We start from the raw sequence: 24,053 nt of genomic DNA, 5'->3' as shown, positions 1-24,053 counted from the left end.
TTTTTAAATTTAGGGGTGGAGGTTTCGGTGCGTAAGTCTGGAGGCATGGAGTTTCATAGGGTGGGGCTAGCTAGTGAAAAAGCTCTTTTTGTTGTGGAGGTGAGTTTGGTGGATTTGATCAAAGGGGGGCGGAGCGTTCCCTGATGGGTGGAACGAGTGGGTCTTGTGGAGGTGCGTGGTATGAGCGGAGGGTTGATCCATTGAGTGTTCTCATTTATTATGCATTTATGAATGAGGGATAAGGTTTTGTATAGGATTCTCGATTTACTTGGAAGCCAGTGCAGCTCTATGAGTGTTGGTGTAATATGGTCTCTCTTTTTAGAGTTTGTTAGGATGCGTGCTGAGGCATTCTGTAGTAGTTGTAAGGGTTTGGTATGTGTGGCAGGGAGGCCAAGGAGAAGGGCATTACAGTAGTCTATTTTGGAAAAAACAATAGACTGTAAGATGGTGCGAAAGTCGGTGAAGTGTAACAATGGTCTGAGTTTTTTAATTGTATGCAGCTTGAAGTAGCAGTCACTGAGGATAGATTTTATAAAGGGTTTAAGGGTGAGCTGGTCATCAATCATAACACCCAGGCTTCGAGTGTGAGTGGGGAAGGTTGTGGATGAGTAGGATGGGGGAATGGGTGGTAAAGGGCGTTTAGAGGAGATGATGAGGAGTTCAGTTTTCTGAGGATTGAGGGCCAGGTACATGTCAGTGAATAGTAGGTTAATAGAGGTGAGGCAGGATTCCCAGATTTGGAGAGCGGTTTGAAGGGAGTCTGTAAAGGGGAGGAGAATTTGAACATCATCAGCATAGATGAAATGTTTGATACCTAGATTAGTAAGGAGATTGGCAAGAGGGAGCATGTATAAGTTAAATAGAGTTGAGGAGAGAGAGGAACCTTGGGGAATGCCACAGTCAAGGCTAATCAGGTCGGATTCATAGTTATCAATGATAACTGAGTAGTGTCGATTTTGTAGATATGACTTTATCCACGAAAGGGCAGTTCCAGTGATACCAATACTCATGAGGATGTTAATAAGGATGTTGTGATTAACAGTATCAAAAGCTGCGGAGATGTCCAACATAGCCAGAAGATAGGAGTTATCATTGTCCATTCCTTTGATTATAGTGTCTGTTAGGGAAAGAAGCAAGGTTTCTGTACTGAGGTGTTTCTGGAAACCATATTGTGTGGAAGAGAGGATATGATGTTGGTCAAGATAATCAGATAGGCGAGAGTTGACTAGTTTTTCTAGGATTTTGGAGAGGAAAGGGAGATTGGAGATAGGTCTGAAATTAGATAGAATAGAGGGATCAAGATTGGGTTTTTTAAGAATGGGTTTAACCACAGCTTGTTTTAGTATGTTAGGAACTGAGCCTTGTTCCAGGGATCGGTTGAGTATGTTAGAGAGAGGTTTAGATATGGTTTTAGGAATAGATAGGAAGAGCTTGGTAGGAATTGTTTCGGAAGGGTGTGAGGAAGGTCTCATCTTTTTTTAATATATTTTCAATTTCTAGGGAGGAGGAGAGTTCAGAGGAAAAGAGCGTGGCTGACTGATTAATAATGGGAAATATCACATTCTCAGAGTTGAGGGAAAACTGAGCAGTGAGTGTGGTGACTTTGTTTTGAAAGAAGTTAGCTAATTCATTGCACCGTTTTTTAGATGTAGGTTGTTGCAGTTGGGTTATAGTGGAACTGGTAAAGTTGGAGATCAAGGTGAAGAGGGCCTTGGCGTTGCATTGAAAATTGTGAATTTTTTTTGCATAATATTCTCATTTAGTTTGTAGAATAGCTTTCCTGTAATTGTGCATGAGTTGATAGTAGGAGGTTTTTGCTGCTAGGGAGGGGTGTTTATGCCAGTATCTTTCTGAGGTTCTGAGGAGTATTTTGAGTTTTTTGAGTTCGGGTGAGTACCATGGTTTTTTGTTTGATTGGGCAGGTTTAATAGTTTTCATTACAGTAGGGCAGGTTTTGGTTCGCAATATTGAGGGTAACCTCAAACCAGGTGGAGGTGGCATTGTCAGCTGAGGAGAGGTATACCTCTTAATTCAGAGGTATACCTGAATAATGAATGAAATAGAACGAGTAAGTTTAATCAATTGTTTATTCTTTTGAAAAGTACAAAGACCAGGGGACACATAATGAAGTTACTAGGTAATACATTTAAAACTAATAAGAGAAAATATTTTTTTATTCAACACATAATTAAGCTCTGGAATTTGTTGCCAGAGGATACAGTGAAAGCTGTTAGTCTTGTTAATTTTTTTTTTTTATTCTTTTTTATAAATTTTTTCAAATACAAATTCAACAGCGTATTTCTTTTAAACAATATTTAACTAACCATTCTTTACATTTATCTTAATATCATGTAAATATTTTAACAAAAAATATTTAAAATTTATTCCATTTGTACTTAAGTATATATAACTAAGAAAATATAGTCAGGGGGCAACAAAATTAAAAAGGAGATACTAAATCAAAACATAACCATCATAATCAAGGGCATTTACATAGACATTTATATATATTAGATCTTTCCCCATTCAGAGGGTTTGGGGTAGAGGTAGTGGGCTGTCTAGCCTCAACGAATTGACATAAATGATCAACATGAAAAAATATATGTCTCCTCTCCTTTCTTTAATATACATTTACAAGGATACCGGAGGATATAAGAATATCCTAATGCTGTATCTTTTAGCCTCAATAATAAAAATTCTTTTCTCCTGACCTGGGTAACTTGTGCCAGGTCAGGAAAAATTTTCAATGGCTGGCCATAGAAAAATATTGGATACTTTCTAAAACAGGCTTTCATCACATTATTGAAGTCTTGCTTAGTGATGAAAGAAACCAACAAAGTATTCCTTTCTAACACGTCAGTGTTTGAATCTTCCAGAAAACTAATTAAATTTGTGGGGATAGCTTCTGGATTTCTTCCATAAGAAGAAGCTCTCTTATTTAAAGAGTAATAAACATTCACAGAAGGTAAATTATCAGAGGAAAAAGCAAGAACTTCTATGAAAATTTTTTTCAAAGTAGTGAAGAAAATTTCCCCAGCAATTTTTGGAAAATTTAGAATCCTTATGTTTACATGTTTAATACTGTTTTCCATTGCCTCAAGACATCGTGAACAGTTTAATTGATCTTTTATAATAGTCCCATTTAGAACTTGAATTGAATTTATCTTTTTCTCAGCCTCGCCAACTCTATTTTCAATAATATGTGTCTTTTCCTTTATGTCCTCCATTTTTTGTTGGAAATTTTGTGAGATAGATCTTAGTCTCAAGTCTATTCAATGAGGCTCCATAGCCTGCCACCAACTCCCAAATTGCCTCCAGGGTTATTGCCTCCGGTCTAGTAGGTAACTGTGCCAACTCACCCTGAGTGCCTGAAGTCATCTGCCCTTGATTATTCTGCTGAGGGACCTCAGAACTACCACTCCTCATAGAGTCTCCGGGCGAGCCATCTTTCCTTCCTCCCGCGACAGGGGTGGCTGAGGAATCCTGTAGACCAAGCAACATGTTGAAAACAGGCCCCTCCTGCCCGGTCACATTCGCCACATTATCAGCTTGCGACTGGACGGCGTTTCCAGCAGGGTTGCGCTGAGCCGGAGGCTGGCCCAGGTCCGGGCTTAGGGATGCCGCCTCCAGGGGAGCTCCCCGCTCTCCTTCATGGGGACTCCCAAAGGTTTCACTGGCTCCCTGGTCATCTGGTTGGGACAGAAAATGCTTGATGTCCCTAGGGTAGACCCTTATCTTGGCTTTTCTTTTTACTGGCATAGCGAAATCAGTTATTTAGGAAATTTCTCAGCAGCAGAGAGCGTTTCGTGTTCCTGCTATGCCGCCGTCTTGTCCCCTAGTTTTGTTAATGTTAAGTGATAGTTTATTCTGATATAGCCACTTGTGTATTGATGAGAGATAAAGAGAGATAAATTGTTCAGTGAGTGCCCAGGATGATCTTAATTGTAAAGAAAACTGTATGTCATCGGCATATAGTTTATAGTGTACTGCAAGGCTCGCCAATAGCCTGCATGGGGTTGGGGAGTAGGGGGGCTAAATATTGTCTCTGAGATCCCTGAGCTTTGAGATTCGCCAGAGAAAATAGAGAACCAAGTAGAATGCTGAGAATTGAATGTTAATTGTTGTGTATGATTAATGTTAATTGTTGTGTATGATGTCAGATATGTTGAGAACTAAGAAAAGACATTACCTGTGAATTCCAGAGTGATCAATAGTCTCAAAGGCAGAAGAGATATCCAGAAGAACAAGTCCCAGAATCAAACTCATGACAAATAGTATCCAAAGTAGAAAGAAGCAACATTTCAGTGTTATGATATTTATGGAATCCGAATTGATATTGATCCAGTATGGTATGGAAGTCAAAATAGAGAGAAAGCTATTGTATGACTACATTTTCTATGATCTTGGAGAGGTAGGGGAAAGACGAACTTTGACAGTATTTTGAGAGAGCAGTTGGATCTTCAGTGGGTTTTTTGATCATGGAAAGGACTAGAGCTTTCTTTAATGCCATTGGAATATTCCCAGTGGATAATGAGGAATTCATGATCTTAGTAATGAATTCAGCAGATTTATCTTTGATCATTTTCATCAAGGAAGTAGAAGAGGAGTTTAGTGGACTGGTAGCACAATTCAATTTGTTAATTATTTGGATAACATCGAGCTCAGAAACTTCTGAAAAGCAGTCCCATTTTGTTTCATCTGTAAATAAATTGCCAGTGGGTAAATTAGATTCAGTAGTGAAGGTATTGAATAAGGTGAGAATTTTATCACTGCAGTGAAATGCAAATGTTTCTGCTAGATTGTTCCCAGGGACAGAGGTAGGGGGTGGCTTGCGTAGTGATGGGGGGGGGGGGGGGGGGGAGAGGTGTGGGATATGAGCTATTTTAACGGTGTGAAATAATTCTCTTGGATTATGAAATGAGGCTTGGTGCAAACATTTAAAAGTTTCCAGCAGATTGGTAGGTTGTTAGCTGTCTTTGATACTTGTTTAAATGCTGCTGGGAGGAGCTGTGGCACCATTTCCTTTCGGTTCTGTGCAGCAGTCATGTGTGCTCCTGCAGAGCATTTGTATAGCTTGGAGCTTTATGAGTTCTCCCCCTTAGTTACTTTTCACAAAGGAGCTATTTCATTCATTGCAGAAAGTGATCCCAGATTTTATAAAGCTCCTCGGTGGAAGAGTGTGTGGGAATAATCAGAAAGGAATTCATTTTTCCTTAAAAACTTTTGGATCTATAAAGCCTCTGTTTTGGGATGTAGATGTTATACTTGAGTGGAATTCTATGAAATGCAGTGCAGTGTCAATGAGATAACTGAATGGTCAGACCAAGGTATCTTATAAACAGAAACATTTGCATTATCCCTTGAAATGAACTTTGGATTTGATATTTCTTAGCCCCAAGTGTGACACCTCTGGCAGATAGTGGATCAAGAAGAACTTCACTTGTAGAAAGCAGAGTTTGTCTGTCAATTTGTAGGTTGAAATCACCAAGTATGATGTTTTTTTCTGACTCAATATTAATATTAGTGATAAGTTCAATGAGAGGAGACAAGTAATGAGAAAGAAGATCAGGGGACAATATGATAGGCAAATATTGAAATGTTTAGATTTAAGTAACAGTATTTCATAAGGTGAGGATATGGTGATTTCAACTTTAGATGTGATTTTTTTTTTTTTTAAAGATGGCTAAACCTCCTCTCCTCCGAAATTCACAGAATTGTGAAAAGTAGGAGTATCCTAGCAGACAACAGCGATTTAGTATAGGAACATCATAATCCCATTACCATGTTTCTGTAATACATAGACAATCTGGAGACTTTGCAAGTAAAGTATCACAGAAGATTTTTTGCTGATACATTGAGCATATATCAGCAAAATTACAAAAGTCGTTGAAAGAACCATATAGGTTGCAAGGGAATATTGATAAGAGCTGAATTTGATGTTTTAGGCCTTCTACAGGCTGGCAGGGATCTGGTCTTTACCTCCCATGTCCAAAGGTAGCTGGTATTGGCAGGGCCGGCGGAAGCACTAGGCGAACTAGGCGATCGCCTAGGGCGCTGAGCATTAGGGGGCGCCGAGCCGCTGATGGCCAATGGCCGCCGGTGGACGTCATCCCAATAGCGGCTGAGCGGTGAACTACTGCTATGCTGTGTGCCGAATACACACAGCAAGAAGATCGGCGGGGCCGTGGTGGAGCTCAAGTCACCACGGCCGGAAGAAAACAATCGCGTCTAAACATGCTGGTGCTCCAGCTCCTTCCTGCCCGCGCGGCCCCGGAAGAAAAATGTTGCCGGAGCCGCGCGGGCAGGAAGGAGGAGGATCATCAGCCAATGCAGGAGCTTCTCCTCCTTCCTGCCCGCGCGGCCCCGGAAGAAAAATGTTGCCGGAGCCGCGCGGGCAGGAAGGAGGAGGATCATCAGCCAATGCAGGAGCTTCTCCTCCTTCCTGCCCGCGCGGCCCCGGAAGAAAAATGTTGCCGGAGCCGCGTGGGCAGGAAAGAGGAGGAGCATCAGCCAATGCAGGAACTTCTCCTCCTTCCTGCCCGCGCGGCCCCGGAAGAAAAATGTTGCCGGAGCCGCGCGGGCAGGAAAGAGGAGGAGCATCAGCCAATGCAGGAGCTTCTCCTCCTTCCTGCCCGCGCGGCCCCGGAAGAAAAATGTTGCCGGAGCCGCGCGGGCAGGAAGGAGGAGGATCATCAGCCAATGCAGGAGCTTCTCCTCCTTCCTGCCCGCGCGGCCCCGGAAGAAAAATGTTGCCGGAGCCGCGCGGGCAGGAAAGAGGAGGAGCATCAGCCGCGTACAGAAGAGGAGCAGCGCGGCTCGAGAAGTCCGGGGCCGCTGCAGAGCCCATCCTGCAGCGGCCGTGAAGAGGAGGCCCAGAGGTGAGAGAGAGACTGAGGGTTTGTACAGTGTGTATGTGTGCGTGTATGAGATGAGTTGAGAGACTGTGTGTGGGAGTGAGGACCTGAATGTTTGCAGAGACAGCATGTGAGAGCCTCTGTGTGTGTGTGAGAGAGACAGCATGTGACAGTGAGAGCCTGTGCTTGAGCAAGACAGCATGTGGGAGTGAGAGAGAGCCTGTGTGCCAGTGTGCCAGAGTCAGACAGCATGTGCAAGAGAGAGACGGTGTATACATGATTGTATGAGAGAGAGCATGTGAGAGTGAGTGCCTGTGTGTGTGTGTGAGAGAGAGAGAAAGCATGTGAGAATGAGAACCTGACTGTGTGTTTGAGGGAAGAAGACAGATGGAGAGAAAAGAAATATGTTATAAAAGGAATTGGCAAAAAAATAAGAAAGGGAAGGTGGAAAAAAAAAAAGCCTGTGACCAACTGATTAGAAAACTAAGATCAGACAGCAAATGTAAAAAAATATAAATTATTTTTTACTGATTGGAACATGTAATCTTTGGGAATGTGCAAGAGTAGCACTTTCTCTATGCGGATCTCACAATGTACCATGAGGCCTGCACAGAGGAGGCAGCAGAATGGGCTTCAGTGCCAATAGTAGCAATCAGCACCTCCGCAATAGCCATACAGCAACAGTGACAGTGGCAGCAGAGGAATGAGAGAGGCTCTGAGGTTGCTGGCAAAAGAAAGAGAGGGGGGTCTCTGCCTTTAGTGTGTGCATGTGTATGAATGGGAGTTTGCCTGGCGGTGTATGTGTGTGAATGCATGGGTGCCTGCCTGAGGGTGTGTCTGTGTATGAGAATGAATGGGTGTCTTCCTGGGGTTTGTATGTGTGAGAATAGATGCCTGCCTGTTTGTGCTGTATGTGTGTGTGTGTGTGAGAATAAATTGGTGCCTGCCTGGGGGTCTGGGTGTGAGAATGAATGTGTGCATGCCTGGGGGATGGGGAGGGAGTGGTGTGAAAATGAATGGGAGCCCGCCTGGGGGTCAGTGTGAGAATGACTGGGAGCTTGCCTGTGTGTGTTTGTGTGAGAACGATTGGAAGCTTGCCTGGGAGTGTGTGTTTGTGTGTATGTGAGGGAGCCAGTGAGAGCATGAGTGTGTATGAGAAAATCCAGGGGAGTAAGAGTTTGGGGGGGGGGGGGTGTGGAGGGGGAGAGAGTGCCTTAGAGCCTGAGTGTGTCAGTGTCTGTGAGAGCGAGAGGTTATGGTTGGGTATAAGAGCATGAATGTGTATGTATGTGACAATGTATGTGTGAGAGAGAATGGACATGTGAGTATGTGTGAGAGAGAGAGGATAACCTCAATCAAGAGCTCCCATGTATGGACAGCAGGGGCTTTTTAAAATCCTTATTAGTTTTAATTATTGTGTGTTATTTGATATATGTGCTGTTTTGAAATATTTTATTGGTTTTAGGAAATTGTAAAAAATGTATATGATTTTAATTAATAGAAATTCTATTTATCAGTAGTTTTAAAATATTATTTTATTAGTATGGTTTTACTATTATAACTGATGCTTTATGTTTCTTGATTTTATTTGTTTTATGAAGAATGGTGGTTATGTTTTTCCATTGTTAATACACAGAGTCTGACTTCTTGGGGTTTCCATTTCAGTTTTTTCTAATTTGTGCTCCTTTATTTTGTATTCTGTATTTGGTGAGGGTCTGTCTCTGCTCTGTGTGTGTGACCATGATGAGAGATTCTGCTAGCATAGGGATCTATAGCAATCGGGTTTGTTTTGTTTCCTCAGTAGGTGGAGTATTGGTATTCTAGGACCCAGTGTAATATTTACCCTTGCTTATTCACAGGTAGGGTTATTGTTGTTTGAGTCCTTGGTGTTATTACTGTTATGTTATGATGGGATTGCAGTATAGATTTTGAGTGTCTTTTTTGTGGTGTTTTGTGTTAGTTCACAATGTGCCTGGCAGTGGAAGCTGTTTGTGCTGCTGTTACTGTGAAGTGACACCAGAATTTGAAAATATCTTTCAGTATGATGAGCTGTAAGGGAAACATCCAAGCTCCATTGTTTGGGGGAATTTCAGTGGATGCACAGAGTTACAGAACTGGAGGTACAGGATTTATATTGACATTCTGTTCCTTCCTATATATTCCTGACTTCACTCTCATAGCCACATAGAATCAGTTGACTGAGGCTATCAACATAATTTTATAGTGTGAAACTGGCCAGCTTTTTAAAATAACGCAGAGGACCCTTTGGACTTTTTTATTAACACTTTTTTTTTAATAACCAATTTTAAAGCAGGATCCATGCTATAGAGGTGGGTGAGATGAAGAAATGTCATTTTGGCGCCCCCCCCCCCCCAATTCTTCTGTCTGGAGACACCACTGATTTTCTGTGACCTTAAGCATTAGTACAAGAAGGATTAAGGGGGGATGCTGGAGAGGCACACATGCATTGGCCCCCGGGCACCGGAGACCCTTGGTGCGTCACTGGGTGCGAGCCATATGGAGCCGCAAGTGGTGGCAAAGAGGAGTGGAGTTTGGCAGGCCGCAAGCAGTGCCCAACCTGCTTGCGACCCAGAAAACCCCAGTCAGCGGGCGTGATCGAGAATGAGGTAAGGGTCGGGGCCGAGACCGGGGGGGGGGGGGGGGGCGCAAGGGAGAAGGCTCGCCTAGGGCGCCAAATCCCCTTGCACCGGCCCTGGGTATTGGGATGCTCTCACCATGTGGGGCCATGATGGAGGCAGGTGGTGCAAACTGTAGGTGAAAGAAGAAAAAATTACTCGAACTCATCAGGGCACGCATGAAAGGGTGAAAAAAGGGGCAGGCTCCTTTGTTCATACTCCTTCGTGTGCCCAACAGAGGACCGTGCACCTCTGGCATCCATAGCACTGAATTAAAGGACCGTTGTTCCAATGATGTCGTGTTGGGGGCAGGACTTCAGCAAAAGGGCAGCAAGCCCTGAGCTGGACCAGAGGGAAGGGGGAAGGGGCCAAGCAGGCAGACAGGAGTTGTTGCAGAGCAGTAGCAGGAGTGATAGAATATGTACAAGAGAACGGGGGGGGGGGGGGGGGGGGGGGGGGCACGGGGGGTATGTATGTATCTATGTGAGAAAGCAGGTGTATGTATGTGAGCATGTAAACGTGTGTGAATGAGAGCAGGGGTATGTGTAAGAACATAAGAACATGCCATACTGGGTCAGATCAAGGGTCCATCAAGCCCAGCATCCTGTTTCCAACAGTGGCCAATCCAGGCCATAAGAACCTGGCAAGTACCCAAAAACTAAGTCTATTTCATGTTACCATTGCTAATGGCAGTGGCTATTTTCTAAGTTAACTCAATTAATAGCAGGTAATGGACTTCTCCTCCAAGAACTTATCCAAACCTTTTTTAAACACAGCTATACTAACTGCACTAACCACATCCTCTGGCAACAAATTCCAAAATTTAATTGTGCATTGAGTGAAAAGGAACTTTCTCTGATTAGTTTTAAATGTAACACACACATGCTAACTTCATGGAGTGCCCCCTAGTCTTTCTATTATGTGAAAGAGCAAATAACCGATTCATATCTATCTGTTCTAGACCTCACATGATTTTAAACACCTCTATCATATCCCCCCTCAGCCATCTCTTCTCCAAGCTGAAAAGTCCTAACCTCTTTAGTTTTTCCTCATAGGGGAGCTGTTCCATTCCCCTTATCATTTTGGTAGCCCTTCTCTGTACCTTCTCCATCGCAATTATATCTTTTTTGAGATTCGGCGACCAGAATTGTACACAGTATTCAAGGTGTGGTCTCACCATGGAGCGATACAGAGGCATTATGACATTTTCCGTTTTATTCACCATTCCCTTTCTAATAATTCCCAACATTCTGTTTGCTTTTTTGACTGCCGCAGCACACTGAACCAACAATTTCAATGTGTTATCCACTATGACGCCTAGATCTCTTTCTTGGGTTGTAGCACCTAATATGGAACCTAACATTGTGTAATTATAGCATGGGTTATTTTTCCCTATATGCATCACCTTGCACTTATCCACATTAAATTTCATCTGCTGTTTTGTTGCCCAATTTTCCAGTCTCACAAGGTCTTCCTGCAATTTATCACAATCTGCTTGTGATTTAACTACTCTGAACAATTTTGTATCATCTGCAAATTTGATTATCTCACTCGTCGTATTTCTTTCCAGATCATTTATAAATATATTGAAAAGTAAGGGTCTCAATACAGATCCCTGAGGCACTCCACTGCCCACTCCTTTCCACTGAGAAAATTGTCCATTTAATCCTACTCTCTGTTTCCTGTCTTTTAGCCAGTTTGCAATCCACGAAAGGACATCGCCACCTATCCCATGACTTTTTACTTTTCCTAGAAGCCTCTCATGAGTGAAGCAGATTTGTGAGACAAGACTTGCCCTGGGTAAAGCCATGCTGACTTTGTTCCATTAAAACATGTCTTTCTATATGTTCTGTGATTTTGATGTTTAGAACACTTTCCACTATTTTTCCTGGCACTGAAGTCAGGCTAACCGGTCTGTAGTTTCCCGGATCGCCCCTGGAGCCCTTTTTAAATATTGGGGTTACATTTGCTATCCTCCAGTCTTCAGGTACAATGGATGATTTTAATGATAAGTTACAAATGTTTACTAATAGGTCTGAAATTTCATTTTTTAGTTCCTTCAGAACTCTGGGGTGTATACCATCCAGTCTGGGTGATTTACTACTCTTCAGTTTGTCAATCAGGCCTACCACATCTTCTAGGTTCACCGTGATTTGATTCTGTCCATTTGAATCATTACCCATGAAAACCTTCTCCATTACGGGTACCTCCCCAACATCCTCTTCAGTAAACACCGAAGCAAAGAAATCATTTAATTTTTCTGCAATGGCCTTATCTTCTCTAAGTGCCCCTTTAACCCCTCAATCATCTAACGGTCCAATTGACTCCCTCACAGGCGGCTTTCTGCTTTGGATATATTTTAAAAAGTTTTTACTGTTAGTTTTTTGCCTCTACAGCCAACTTCTCTTCAAATTCTCTCTTAGCCTGTCTTAACATTCTTATTTTCTTCTGTTGGATCCTTCTTACAATTTTTGAATGAAGATCTTTTGGCTAAAATAGCTTCTTTCACCTCCCCTTTTAACCATGCTGGTAATCGTTTTGCCTTCTTTCCACCTTTCTTAATGTGTGGAATACATCTGGACTGTGCTTTTAGAATGGTATTTTTTAACAACGACCATGCCTCTTGCACATTTTTTACTTTTGTAGCTGCTCCTTTCAGTTTTTTTCTAACAATTTTTCTCATTTTATCAAAGTTTCCCTTTTGAAAGTTTAGCACGAGAGCCTTGGATTTGCACACTGTTCCTCTTCCAGTCATTAAATCAAATTTGATCATATTATGATCACTATTGCCAAGTGACCCCACCACCGTTACCTCTCTCACCAAGTCCTGTGCTCCACTGAGAATTAGATCTAAAATTGCTCCCTCTCTCGTCGGTTCCTGAACCAATTGCTCCATAAAGCTATCATTTATTCCATCCAGGAACGTTATCTCTCTAGCGTGACCCGATGATACATTTACCCAGTCAATATTGGGGTAATTGAAGTCTCCCATTATTACCGCACTACCAATTTGGTTAGCTTCCCTAATTTCTCTTAGCATTTCACTGTCCGTCTCACCATCTTGACCAGGTGGACGGTAGTATACCCCTATCACTATAGTTTTCCCCGACACACAAGGGATTTCTACCCATAAAGATTCAATTTTGTATTTAGTCTCATGCAGGATGTTTATCTTGTTGGACTCTATGCCATCCCGGACATAAAGCGCCACACCTCCTCCCGAGTGCTCCTCTCTGTCATTGCGATATAATTTGTACCCCGGTATAGCACTGTCCCATTGGTTATCCTCTTTCCACCATGTCTCTGAGATGCCAATTAAGTCTATGTCATCATTCACTGCTATACATTCTAATTCTCCCATCTTACTTCTTAGACTTCTGGCATTAGCATACAAACATTTCAAAGTTTGTTTTTTGTTTGTATTTTGTTTGTTTTTTGTTTGTATTTTCATTCTGCTTTTTAATTGCTTTTGCATATTTTTGATTAATGTATTTTTGACTTTAAACAATTGGTATGGTAATCTCAGCTGCAAATAGAATCTTTTCCTTTTAACGTTTCCCCAATGTTGCTTGTAGAACATTGAAGAGGTCCAGGCCTAGCTTTGATCCTTGTGGCACCATGCTTGAATCTGAAATCTGAAATCAGTGCCATGCACAAGGTCTGAAATATATAATGTGATATTTAATACAATTTAAAGCAGGGATGTGAAACTGCAATCCTTCATGGCCCCAAACTGGTCTGGGGCCCTGAAGGATTGCATGCACTACCTCAATTGAATGCAGATATAGCATGCATTTTGATTAGGGATATCCTGAAAACCAAACCACTTTCTGGCTGTGCGGTTACGAAGACTGGCTTGGGAAGCTCCAATTTTAACTAATGGGGATTGATATAGTGATCCTTTCTGTGTTATGGATAATGAATGTATCATGCTTGTGCTAATAGTGTCCTGAACAGGGATGTTTTCTGGTGGCTTGGGATATCTCAACCACTGGGCCAGCCCAATCTCTCAGTGGCACTGCTGCATATTGTCATACAGGAGATCTGGGTTTGTTTCCTGATTTTGGCTTCTGTTGTTCAGGCCAAATGGGAGTAAAATACTGTGGGGGCAGCAGTCCGAGCTCTTGGGGCAGGGAGTCCCTATCACCGCACAGCAGCTATACCTAGTGACCAGACCCAGTGTGCATGTGTGCTAATTTCTGGAGACAGCTGTGGCCTCTGGCCAAGGATTGATTCTGTGATGAATGGGTGAGTGTAGCGTTAAAATGAAGGAAAATCCAGGTACTATAACTACTTACATTTCTATAGCGCTGTGATATTAGACAAACAACATTATACAACTCAAGTCATAAACAGTTCTGGACATCCATAATGAATATGCATGAGATATATTTGCATATGATGGAGGCAGTGTATCTCATGCCTATTTGTTGTATATTTTATGCAAACCAGACATGTTTGTGGCACTCCAAGACTGGAGTTGCCTACCCTTGCTTTATCCCCAAGAAAGGATAGTTCTGTTTTAGCTGGAAGTCCACAAAGAGCTGGCAAAAACTGCCAGACAACCACATTCCCTCCGTCCTCTTCCCCAAGAAAACAAAACAGTGGCTCCACTAGCAACTTACTGTGAACAGTAAATTGTGAAACATTACTTTGTAAATAAAATTAAATTATAAAATGTACCTGTACAGTAGAATATTAAATTGAAATCACATAATCACAGTTGTTTCATGGCATGTTGTGGTTACATTTGTAAACATATTCGAACCATCTACTCTTATGAAGCTGAAAATATATTGTTGTTTTTTATTTAAACAGGAATATCAAAAGCATTGGGCAGAACTCCGTGGTACAACACTATTCCTGTATAGTGATGACAAACAGGAAATGGTAAGCGGTTGATATTTATGTTGCACTGTTATATTACCCCTAAATTCATCAAAAAGTGTTAATAACGCATTGATAGTTTATGGAAATTTTACAATTCTCGCATCGGTAGTATCATGTGGTGCAGTAAACTTAGCACGCCCTGTGATAATCCCTATTTTCACTTCTTGCGCTAAGAGGTGAGGGAGGGAGAGAGAGAGCGCCTATCTACAAGGCCCTCATAGTAGTTTATATCTCTATAAGAGGGCCAACTAATAGGTCGAGGTGAGTTGTTGGTGGTGGTTTAGGGGCCAGTGTCACATGTAGAGTGAGACACACGAACAGCACAGTACACCTTGGTGAACACATACCAACAAGTTAGGGTGAGATAATATAGTACAAAATTTTATCTTTGTGAGACTTTCCTCACTCCAAATGACATCAAATCTTCACAAAGGTGTATTAATTAAATTTCTCATATGAATCATAATCCCAGATTTATATCTTGCAACCCAGTACTCTTGAAATACCATATATATTCTGTGTATAAGTTTGAATTGAATTTCTCACATATTAACGAGGTCAGAATTCTGTTTAGTAATACAAACATTTTCTAGACCTCTTCAGTTGATATTTCGTCTCTGAGATCTTCACAATTTAGTTAATTTTTAAAGATAAGTATCATCCATATTCCTTTTAAGATGTTATACCATAAAGTGGTCTCATTATTTTTACTATTAGGATCCCAAAAATATGTTTCCAATTCACTATATTTGATGTTTCCAAATTTCCTCTGCTACACGAAACAGTGATGAGCTTGTAGAGAGGTGAAAAAGTGATTATTTGGTAGACCCCATTGTTCTTGCAATTCTTGAGATGATTCAAGGCATTTCCCTGTTTTGTGCATCAATTGCCAATTCCCATTTCTTTCCATCCTTGACATAAGAATCTACTAAACCAGCTGGAAAATCAAAATTCCCTCAAAAAGATAAAAAAGTACTATTTCCATGTTGTCCTAACAGAAGTTAACCAAAGATTTATACAAGTCTCTGGGGGCTTTAGGACTAATCTGTGGCATGATTAGCGTTTATAAGCCAATATGAATGAACCAACTCTGTCAAAGATTCCTGATCATTTATTTTTGCCTATTTGTAACCCCATCCTGGGAGGCAGACTGCACTCTGACAGGGCCATAAACTTAGTTATAGTTCTTTGGAGTAGGGATACCTGACAAACTCTTCCTTTTGGCTCTTTCCCTAGGGTGTAAATCCTTTTTATGGGGGGAAAGATTTACTTTCAGGGCCCAAGTGCCTTAATATTGTCTCTGGGAGACAGGTAACTTCCTTCACTGTGTGCGTCCAAGCCACCACACTGGACTCACTGGGCTAGTGTCCAAAATAAAGTCTTTACTGTTTAATACTGATAAATAATGGCACAATAAATATGATTCCAGCACCACAGGCCTCCTTGTTTTCTTTACAGTCCTTTCCTCTATCCTTGCAGAAATATCTTATACCAGGGTCAAAGAAACTCCTAGCCTCCAGGGCTTGGATAATTACATAAGAACATAAGAACATAAGAAAATGCCATACTGGGTCAGACAAAGGGTCCATCAAGCCCAGCATCCTGTTTCCAACAGTGGCCAATCCAGGCCACAAGAACCTGGCAAGTACCCAAAAACTAAGTCTATTCCATGTAACCATTGCTAATGGCAGTGGCTATTCTCTAAGGGGCGGATTTTCAGAGCCCTGCTCGCGTAAATCCGCCCAAAACCGGGCGGATTTACGCGAGCAGGGCCCTGCGCGCCGGGAAGCCTATTTTACATAGGCCTCCCGGCGCGCGCAGAGCCCCGGGACTCGCGTAAGTCCCGGGATTCTCCGGGGGGGCGTGTCGGGGGCGGGCCCGGTCGTCGCGGCGTTTCGGGGGCGTGTCGGCAGCGTTTTGGGGGGCGGGTCCGGGGGCGTGGCTACGGCCCGGGGCGGTCCGGGGGCGTGGCCGCGCCCTCCGTACCCGCCCCCAGGTCGCGGCCCGGCGCGCAGGAGGCCCACTGGCGCGCGGGGATTTACGCCTCCCAGAGGGAGGCGTACATCCCCCGACAAAGGTAAGGGGGGCGTTTAGACAGGGCCGGGCGGGTGGGTTAGGTAGGGGAAGGGAGGGGAAGGTGAGGGGAGGGCAAAGGAAAGTTCCCTCCGAGGCCGCTCCGATTTCGGAGCGGCCTTGGAGGGAACGGGGGTAGGCTGCGCGGCTCGGCGCGCGCCGGCTATACAAAATCCATAGCCTTGCGCGCGCCGATCCAGGTTTTTAGCAGATACGCGCGGCTCCGCGCGTATCTACTAAAATCCAGCGTACTTTTGTTTGCGCCTGGAGCGCAAACAAAAGTAGGCTATTCGCGCGCCTTTTAAAATCCGCCCCTAAGTGAACTTAATAGCAGGTAATGGACTTCTCCTCCAAGAACTTATCCAATCCTTTTTTAAACACAGCTATACTAACTGCACTAACCACATTCTCTGGCAACAAATTCCAGAGTTTAATTGTGCGTTGAGTAAAAAAGAACTTTCTCCGATTAGGTTTAAATGTGCCCCATGCTAACTTCATGGAGTGCCCCCTAGTCTTTCTACTATCCGAAAGAGTAAATAACCGATTCACATCTACCCGTTCTAGACCTCTCATGATTTTAAACATCTCTATCATATCCTCCCTCAGTCGTCTCTTCTCCAAGCTGAAAAGTCCTAACCTCTTTAGTCTTTCCTCATAGGGGAGTTGTTCCATTCCCTTTATCATTTTGGTAGCCCTTCTCTGTACCTTCTCCATCGCAATTATATCTTTTTTGAGATGCGGCGACCAGAATTGTACACAGTATTCAAGGTGCGGTCTCACCATGGAGCGATACAGAGGCATTATGACATTTTCCGTTTTATTCATCATTCCTTTTCTAATAATTCCCAACATTCTGTTTGCTTTTTTGACTGCCGCAGCACACTGCACCGACGATTTCAATGTGTTGTCCACTATGACACCTAGATCTCTTTCTTGGGTTGTAGCACCTAATATGGAACCCAACATTGTGTAATTATAGCATGGGTTATTTTTCCCTATATGCATCACCTTGCACTTATCCACATTAAATTTCATCTGCCATTTGGATGCCCAATTTTCCAGTCTCACAAGGTCTTCCTGCAATTTATCACAGTCTGCTTGAGATTTAACTACTCTGAAAAATTTTGTGTCATCTGCAAATTTAATTATCTCACTCGTCGTATTTCTTTCCAGATCATTTACAAATATATTGAACAGTAAGGGTCCCAATACAGATCCCTGAGGCACGCCACTGTCCACTCCCTTCCACTGAGAAAATTGCCCATTTAATCCTACTCTCTGTTTCCTGTCTTTTAGCCAGTTTGCAATCCACGAAAGGACATCGCCACCTATCCCATGACTTTTTACTTTTCCTAGAAGCCTCTCATGAGGAACTTTGTCAAACACCTTCTGAAAATCCAAGTATACTATATCTACCGGTTCACCTTTATCCACATGTTTATTAACTCCTTCAAAAAAGTGAAGCAGATTTGTGAGGCAAGACTTGCCCTGGGTAAAGCCATGCTGACTTTGTTCCATTAAACCATGTCTTTCTATATGTTCTGTGATTTTGATGTTTAGAACACTTTCCACTATTTTTCCTGGCACTGAAGTCAGGCTAACCGGTCTGTAGTTTCCCGGATCGCCCCTGGAGCCCTTTTTAAATATTGGGGTTACATTTGCTATCCTCCAGTCTTCAGGTACAATGGATGATTTTAATGATAAGTTACAAATTTTTACTAATAGGTCTGAAATTTCATTTTTTAGTTCCTTCAGAACTCTGGGGTGTATACCATCCGGTCCAGGTGATTTACTACTCTTCAGTTTGTCAATCAGGCCTACCACATCTTCTAGGTTCACCGTGATTTGATTCAGTCCATCTGAATCATTACCCATGAAAACCTTCTCCATTACGGGTACCTCCCCAACATCCTCTTCAGTAAACACCGAAGCAAAGAAATCATTTAATCTTTCCGCGATGGCCTTATCTTCTCTAAGTGCCCCTTTAACCCCTCGATCATCTAACGGTCCAACTGACTCCCTCACAGGCTTTCTGCTTCGGATATATTTAAAAAGGTTTTTACTGTGAGTTTTTGCCTCTACAGCCAACTTCTTTTCAAATTCTCTCTTAGCCTGTCTTGTCAATGTCTTACATTTAACTTGCCAATGTTTTTGCTTTATCCTATTTTCTTCTGTTGGATCCTTCTTCCAATTTTTGAATGAAGATCTTTTGGCTAAAATAGCTTCTTTCACCTCCCCTTTTAACCATGCCGGTAATCGTTTTGCCTTCTTTCCACCTTTCTTAATGTGTGGAATACATCTGGACTGTGCTTCTAGAATGGTATTTTTTAACAATGACCACGCCTCTTGGACATTTTTTACTTTTGTAGCTGCTCCTTTCAGTTTTTTTCTAACAATTTTTCTCAATTTATCAAAGTTTCCCTTTTGAAAGTTTAGCATGAGAGCCTTGGATTTGCACACTGTTCCTTTTCCAGTCATTAAATCAAATTTGATCATATTATGATCACTATTGCCAAGCGGCCCCACCACCGTTACCTCTCTCACCAAGTCCTCTGCTCCACTGAGAATTAGATCTAAAATTGCTCCCTCTCTCGTCGGTTCCTGAACCAATTGCTCCATAAAGCTATCATTTATTCCATCCAGGAACGTTATCTCTCTAGCGTGACCCGATGATACATTTACCCAGTCTATATTGGGGTAATTGAAGTCTCCCATTATTACTGCACTACCAATTTGGTTAGCTTCCCAGGTGGGCAGAGTATCCCTTAGTTGGGTGAAGGGTCCTTTCCAAACTGGTAAAAGTGTAAAAATCCTTGTCTCTGCACAGAGAGTCCGAATCTCTCTTTCCCCAGGGGTGAAGACAATGAATGGGTGCTCTCAATGATCTTTATAGTCTTTTACTCATGGTTATCAGATCTTCAGGACCTTTTATATTTTTTTCTCAGTTCAGTCTCTCCTCTGAATCCTTGATGGGAGGGATCCCTGGATGCAGGTGACTTACCCTGCTCCAATGCAAGAAGGAAGGGGCAGCCAAAAACAATCTTCCTCCTGGATCTTTTAACTTAATGTCCTTTTCCAATTCAAACAAGAGTAACACCAGAATTCCTTCCTTGCAGCAGGTCACCGTCATCTCCATCCTCATTGCAGGTTTGGAGGGCAGGTCTTCCCTAACCTGCACAGCCCCAGAAACAGAGTTCCCCATTCCCTGAGTCCAAGAAGTGTACAGGCTTTGACAACAAGGCTCCTACCACAAAAAAAATCTTAAATCTCGAAAACACCACAGAAGGATGTTCCAACCAACTAGCGTGTAGATGAAGGAAAACCCTCCCGACCCTGATCAGGATCCCCAGTCTGGATTAGGCTGCTTCCTCTGACTGGGCCTGAAAAAGTACAAAACAAGTGAAAATCTTTAGCTACCTCCTAACTCTCCCAAAACCATAAAGGACTGCCCACATACTCTCAGGAGAGTGCTGTTATCAAGCCTCTCAGGGGGACGGCCATTCCCAGACCCCTCAAAGGGAGGAGCTGAATTTGAATGGCATCCTCTCCCTTTCACTAACTGAACTAAGGGCTCACTCAGGCCCTTAATGGTAACAGACTGGCAATAGGTTAGATATTCATGCATAAATCTTAAAAGGCATTCTACATTGTACATTCTCAAATCAGGTAACACTAAACTTCCAAACAATTTGTTAGCCACTAATATATTTATTCCATCAGATAAAAAAAAATTGGACATCCTTCATTTTATTAGAAAAAGATAGCTTTTATAATGGGTATAAGACATTAGGAAAAATTATCATCTTTACCAAGGCGAACCTGCCCATAAGCAGTAATGGCATGATTTTGAGATAGGCAAAAGATGAATACATGATATAATGGCAGAGTTTTACACTTTTCCAAATGTAGTTTAATATTTTCCAAAGTTCTCAGTGTATTTAAATAATATATAATGCCCATATGTCTTCTGATTCTAATACCTAAATATTGTATATTATATAAAGCCCATTTTAAATGGAAGGGGTCCTGCCAGTGTTCCATTAAGCTATTATTTAAAGCGAGCGCTTCCAATTTATCTTAATCTTAAGGCCTGAAAAGACTCTAAAGCTTTCTATTAATTAAGTGCTACCTAGCGATTCCTTTGGATTGCTATTATAATGAAGCATATCATCCGCAAATAAGCTCAATTTTAACTCATTTGTTCCCATCCCAAACCCCTGGAAAGATAAGAGCAAGTTTGCTTACCGTAAACGGTGTTTTCCATGGATAGCAGAGTGAATTAGCCATGATATCTGGGGAATGTCCTTCCGGTCCTCTGTCTAGGTGATGGAGCTCCAAAGAGCACACAGATTTTAGATCTGTGTGCCTGCCTGTGTGCATCACCATGTGGCTCTCAGCCTGCCTCAGTCTGTTTTCCGAGCTTGCGATTGCACTGTCCGAGACTGTCCAGGGAGATGGCTGGGTTAGCATGGCTAATTCACCCTGCTATCCACGGAAAACACCGTTTATGGTAAGCAAACTTGCTCTTTTCCGCAGATAAGCAGGTTGAATTAGCCATGATATCTGGGGAGTCCCAAGCTGAAAGTTGACCACCCCCCTGGCGTTGGAGGCAACACATAGCCCATTCAGATTCTTGCATGGGGGTGTGCTCAACTTGGTACTCCTTTGCAGGCAGTCTCCTTTGTTGTTCCCACCAGCAGAATGGCTCGATCTACTGCTGCATCTGTGGCTGCTTGCTGGTCCAGGCAGTAATGTGTCATGAAGGTGTGTAGTGATGACCACATGGCAACTTTGCATATATCCTGAATAGGCACTTTGTTTAAGTGCGCCATAGAGGCTGCCATTGCTCTGACCTGATGAGCTTTTGGTGTGGGGGACAAGGTTTCTGCTCTCTTGTTGTAACAGAACCCAATGCATTGGAAAATCCACGATGACAATGTCCTCTTAGTGACCGGGAGACCTGGAGCATTCGGGTTGAAAGAGATGAATAGTTGAGAAGCTCTAGAGCAGTGGTTCCCATTGGTTTTCATTGTGTATATCCTGAAAGCCTGACTGGCTGGGGGGGGGAGGGGGGGCCCCAGAACATGGTTGGGAACCACTGCTCTAGAGTTTGATTGTGTACGTCATTTGTAGTATGTAAAGGCGTGTTTACAATCCTGCGTGTGGAGCCGTTTCTCTGTTTCCGACTGGTGTGGCTTCAGGAAGAAGGTTGGCAGCATGATTGTCTGGTTAAGGTGGAAGGCTGATACCACCTTAGGAAGGAATGATAGATGAATCTTTAAAGACACTTTATCATGATAAAACTCCAGGTATGGTGAATAATGGACTAATGCTTGTAGCTCACTGACTCTCCTTGCTGAGGTGAGCGCCACTAGAAAAAGGACCTTCCAAGAGAGATACCTCACATGATTACTGTCCATAGGTTCGAAGGGCGATAGCATCAACTACTCCAAGACCAGATTCAGATCCCATGGCACTGGCGGCTTTTTTACTGGCGGGCACAGCTGGAGAACGCCCCTCATAAACCTGGAGACCAGTGGGTGGCATGACACTGGAGTGCCATCCCGAGGGAGGTGGTAGGCTGCAATAGCACTTGCATGCACTCTGACTGATGCTGTTGCTAGGCCTGCTTGATATAAGCAGTGGAGATAATAAATACAGCAGGCGTTCTGGGGGGCACGAGAAAGGGTCAAGTCCCTGGCTCCCCATACCATCTTGAGTATTTGGCCCACTTGGCTTGATCGTTCATCCTAGTGGAGTATTTCCTGGATGAGACTAGCACATCCTGAATTGGGCGCGGTAGGGCCAAGTGTGTTAGAACTGTTCTCTCAATTTCTGTGCTGTCCGGTGGGAGACACTGTGACTTCTCCTGTGTCTCAGCTAATGTGTTAGGGGGGCCTTTCTGCCCCTTGTTCCTTTTCAGCACAGGACGAGTGAGGGGGATGCTGTTCACATCTCGCTCTTGCGCGGCCTTTGCCCAGTTCGGGGCAAGTGTCAGGGATCCGATTAGTCATGCCTCCCCCTGGGCTGCGGGTGTAGCTGCTAACTGGTGATGGTTGTCGAGGCCGTCGACACGGGTCATCCTTCTTGGACTGTTAAGTCCTCTGGTGCCACTGTACACAGTGTTTGTGATTGCCACAGGGAATGCCCCCTGGAGCCTCCACCCCGAGTTGATAGTTTTGTCAATTACCACGATCAGGGTAGGGCCAAGGCAAGTGGTCGTTCGATGACAGATCCCCGGGCAGCTTCAGTGTAGGCAGGGGTATCCTGCGCTGAAAGCCATGTTCCATGGGAGGAGTGGTATTGTCTACCGGTATATTGGATGTGGGCCCTCTGCCTCTGGGAGAAATAGCCTTCCCCCTGATTCCTGGAAGAGGGGCAACATGGGAACCAGCACCTTCGATCCTGCTGGAAGGAGGTGTTCTTGCAGGATATTTTGTGGATCTTTTCTGTCTTGATCATGGAGTTCTTCCTGTGTTGTTAAATCTGGGAGGCTGTCTCTGACTTCAGCATTAGGGCCAGCAAACTGGTTGCTCCAAAAACCCTTGTTGGAGTTTGGAGCTGCTCAGGTCCTCAGGGGTCCGCTGCTAACGTGGGTTGCATTGTCAGGTGCAATTTTGGGGCTGCTGCAGTTGTGGCTTTCTAGATGGCTGATATAGTTGTGGGCGAAAGAGGGTAAGACCTGCCCTGCGGTTTTGTGCCTGCATCCTCTGAGAGGTCAAATAATACCTCCTTCCAGGTTGTTGTTCTCCCCAGGACGTCAGTGACTGTACTGCCACATTCTGTTCTTTCAGTTGCATCACCGTCTCCCACAGCTTGTCCCTGAAAAGGTTGTTGGGGAGACAGGGAAGGTCAGCGAGTTTCTCATTGACATCTTCCCTGATGGCACTCACTGTAACCAGGCCAGGTGTCTGGCCGCGATGGCTCTCACAGAAATACTCGCTGAGGTGTCAAATGCTTCATAAACTGTATGGAGCAGATGACACAGCCCCTCCTCCATCGCATGCAATTGGGGCAGAGGGCTGCCGTCCGGATCAGCGGCCATCACTATGGGTTTTAGTGACTGCAGGCACTCATACAAGTACTGAGTGATGTAAAACTGATGCTGCTGGATATTTGCATTCAGCATCGTGGCCTGGAATGTGCATTTGCCAAAATTATCCAGGTCCTATCTTTCCCAGGGGAGCACCTGCGTGCAGTCGGGGCTTTCTTTCTCTCTTCATGGCCGATTCTACCACAATAGAGGCATGAGGAAGTTGCACCATGCTGTAAAAGGGTGACTCATGAATTCTAAACTTGAGGTCTGTTTTGTGTGAGGTTGATGCTCCTGAGAAGGGAAGCTGCCATGCTCTGCTCATCAATTCGTCTAAAACTGTGTGCGATGGCAACAGGGTCGGCTCCACTGGTGACTCGAAGATCTTAAGAATCCTTAGTGACGGTCGCTCCCTGTGACATAGTGAGGGCAAAGGCGATCGACTGCCAGTATGGCGCCGATCGCCTTTTGCCCTCACTTTGTCACAGGGAGCGACGGTCGCTCCCTGTGACATAGTGAGGGCAAAGGCGATCGGCGCCATTTTGAAACCTCTAGCACTGGCACCGG

General features: G+C 43.6%; 1 protein-coding gene across 5 annotated transcripts in view; it reads left to right on the top strand.

Annotated features, from left to right (window-relative positions):
• Positions 1 to 24,053, top strand: part of STAP1 (signal transducing adaptor family member 1) — a 164,261-nt gene that overhangs the window by 39,209 nt on the left and 100,999 nt on the right. For all 5 annotated transcript variants that reach the window (XM_029600772.1, XM_029600793.1, XM_029600764.1 and 2 more), the window contains one exon: positions 14,309 to 14,380. In XM_029600772.1, coding sequence (XP_029456632.1) covers positions 14,309 to 14,380 — 72 coding nt within the window. The remainder of the gene's footprint in view (positions 1 to 14,308; positions 14,381 to 24,053) is intronic.

The sequence above is a fragment of the Rhinatrema bivittatum genome, chromosome 1, assembly GCF_901001135.1.
Source record: "Rhinatrema bivittatum chromosome 1, aRhiBiv1.1, whole genome shotgun sequence".
In the NCBI taxonomy this organism is placed as follows: Eukaryota; Metazoa; Chordata; class Amphibia; order Gymnophiona; family Rhinatrematidae; genus Rhinatrema; species Rhinatrema bivittatum.
This window is presented reverse-complemented; position numbering and strand designations above follow the sequence as displayed.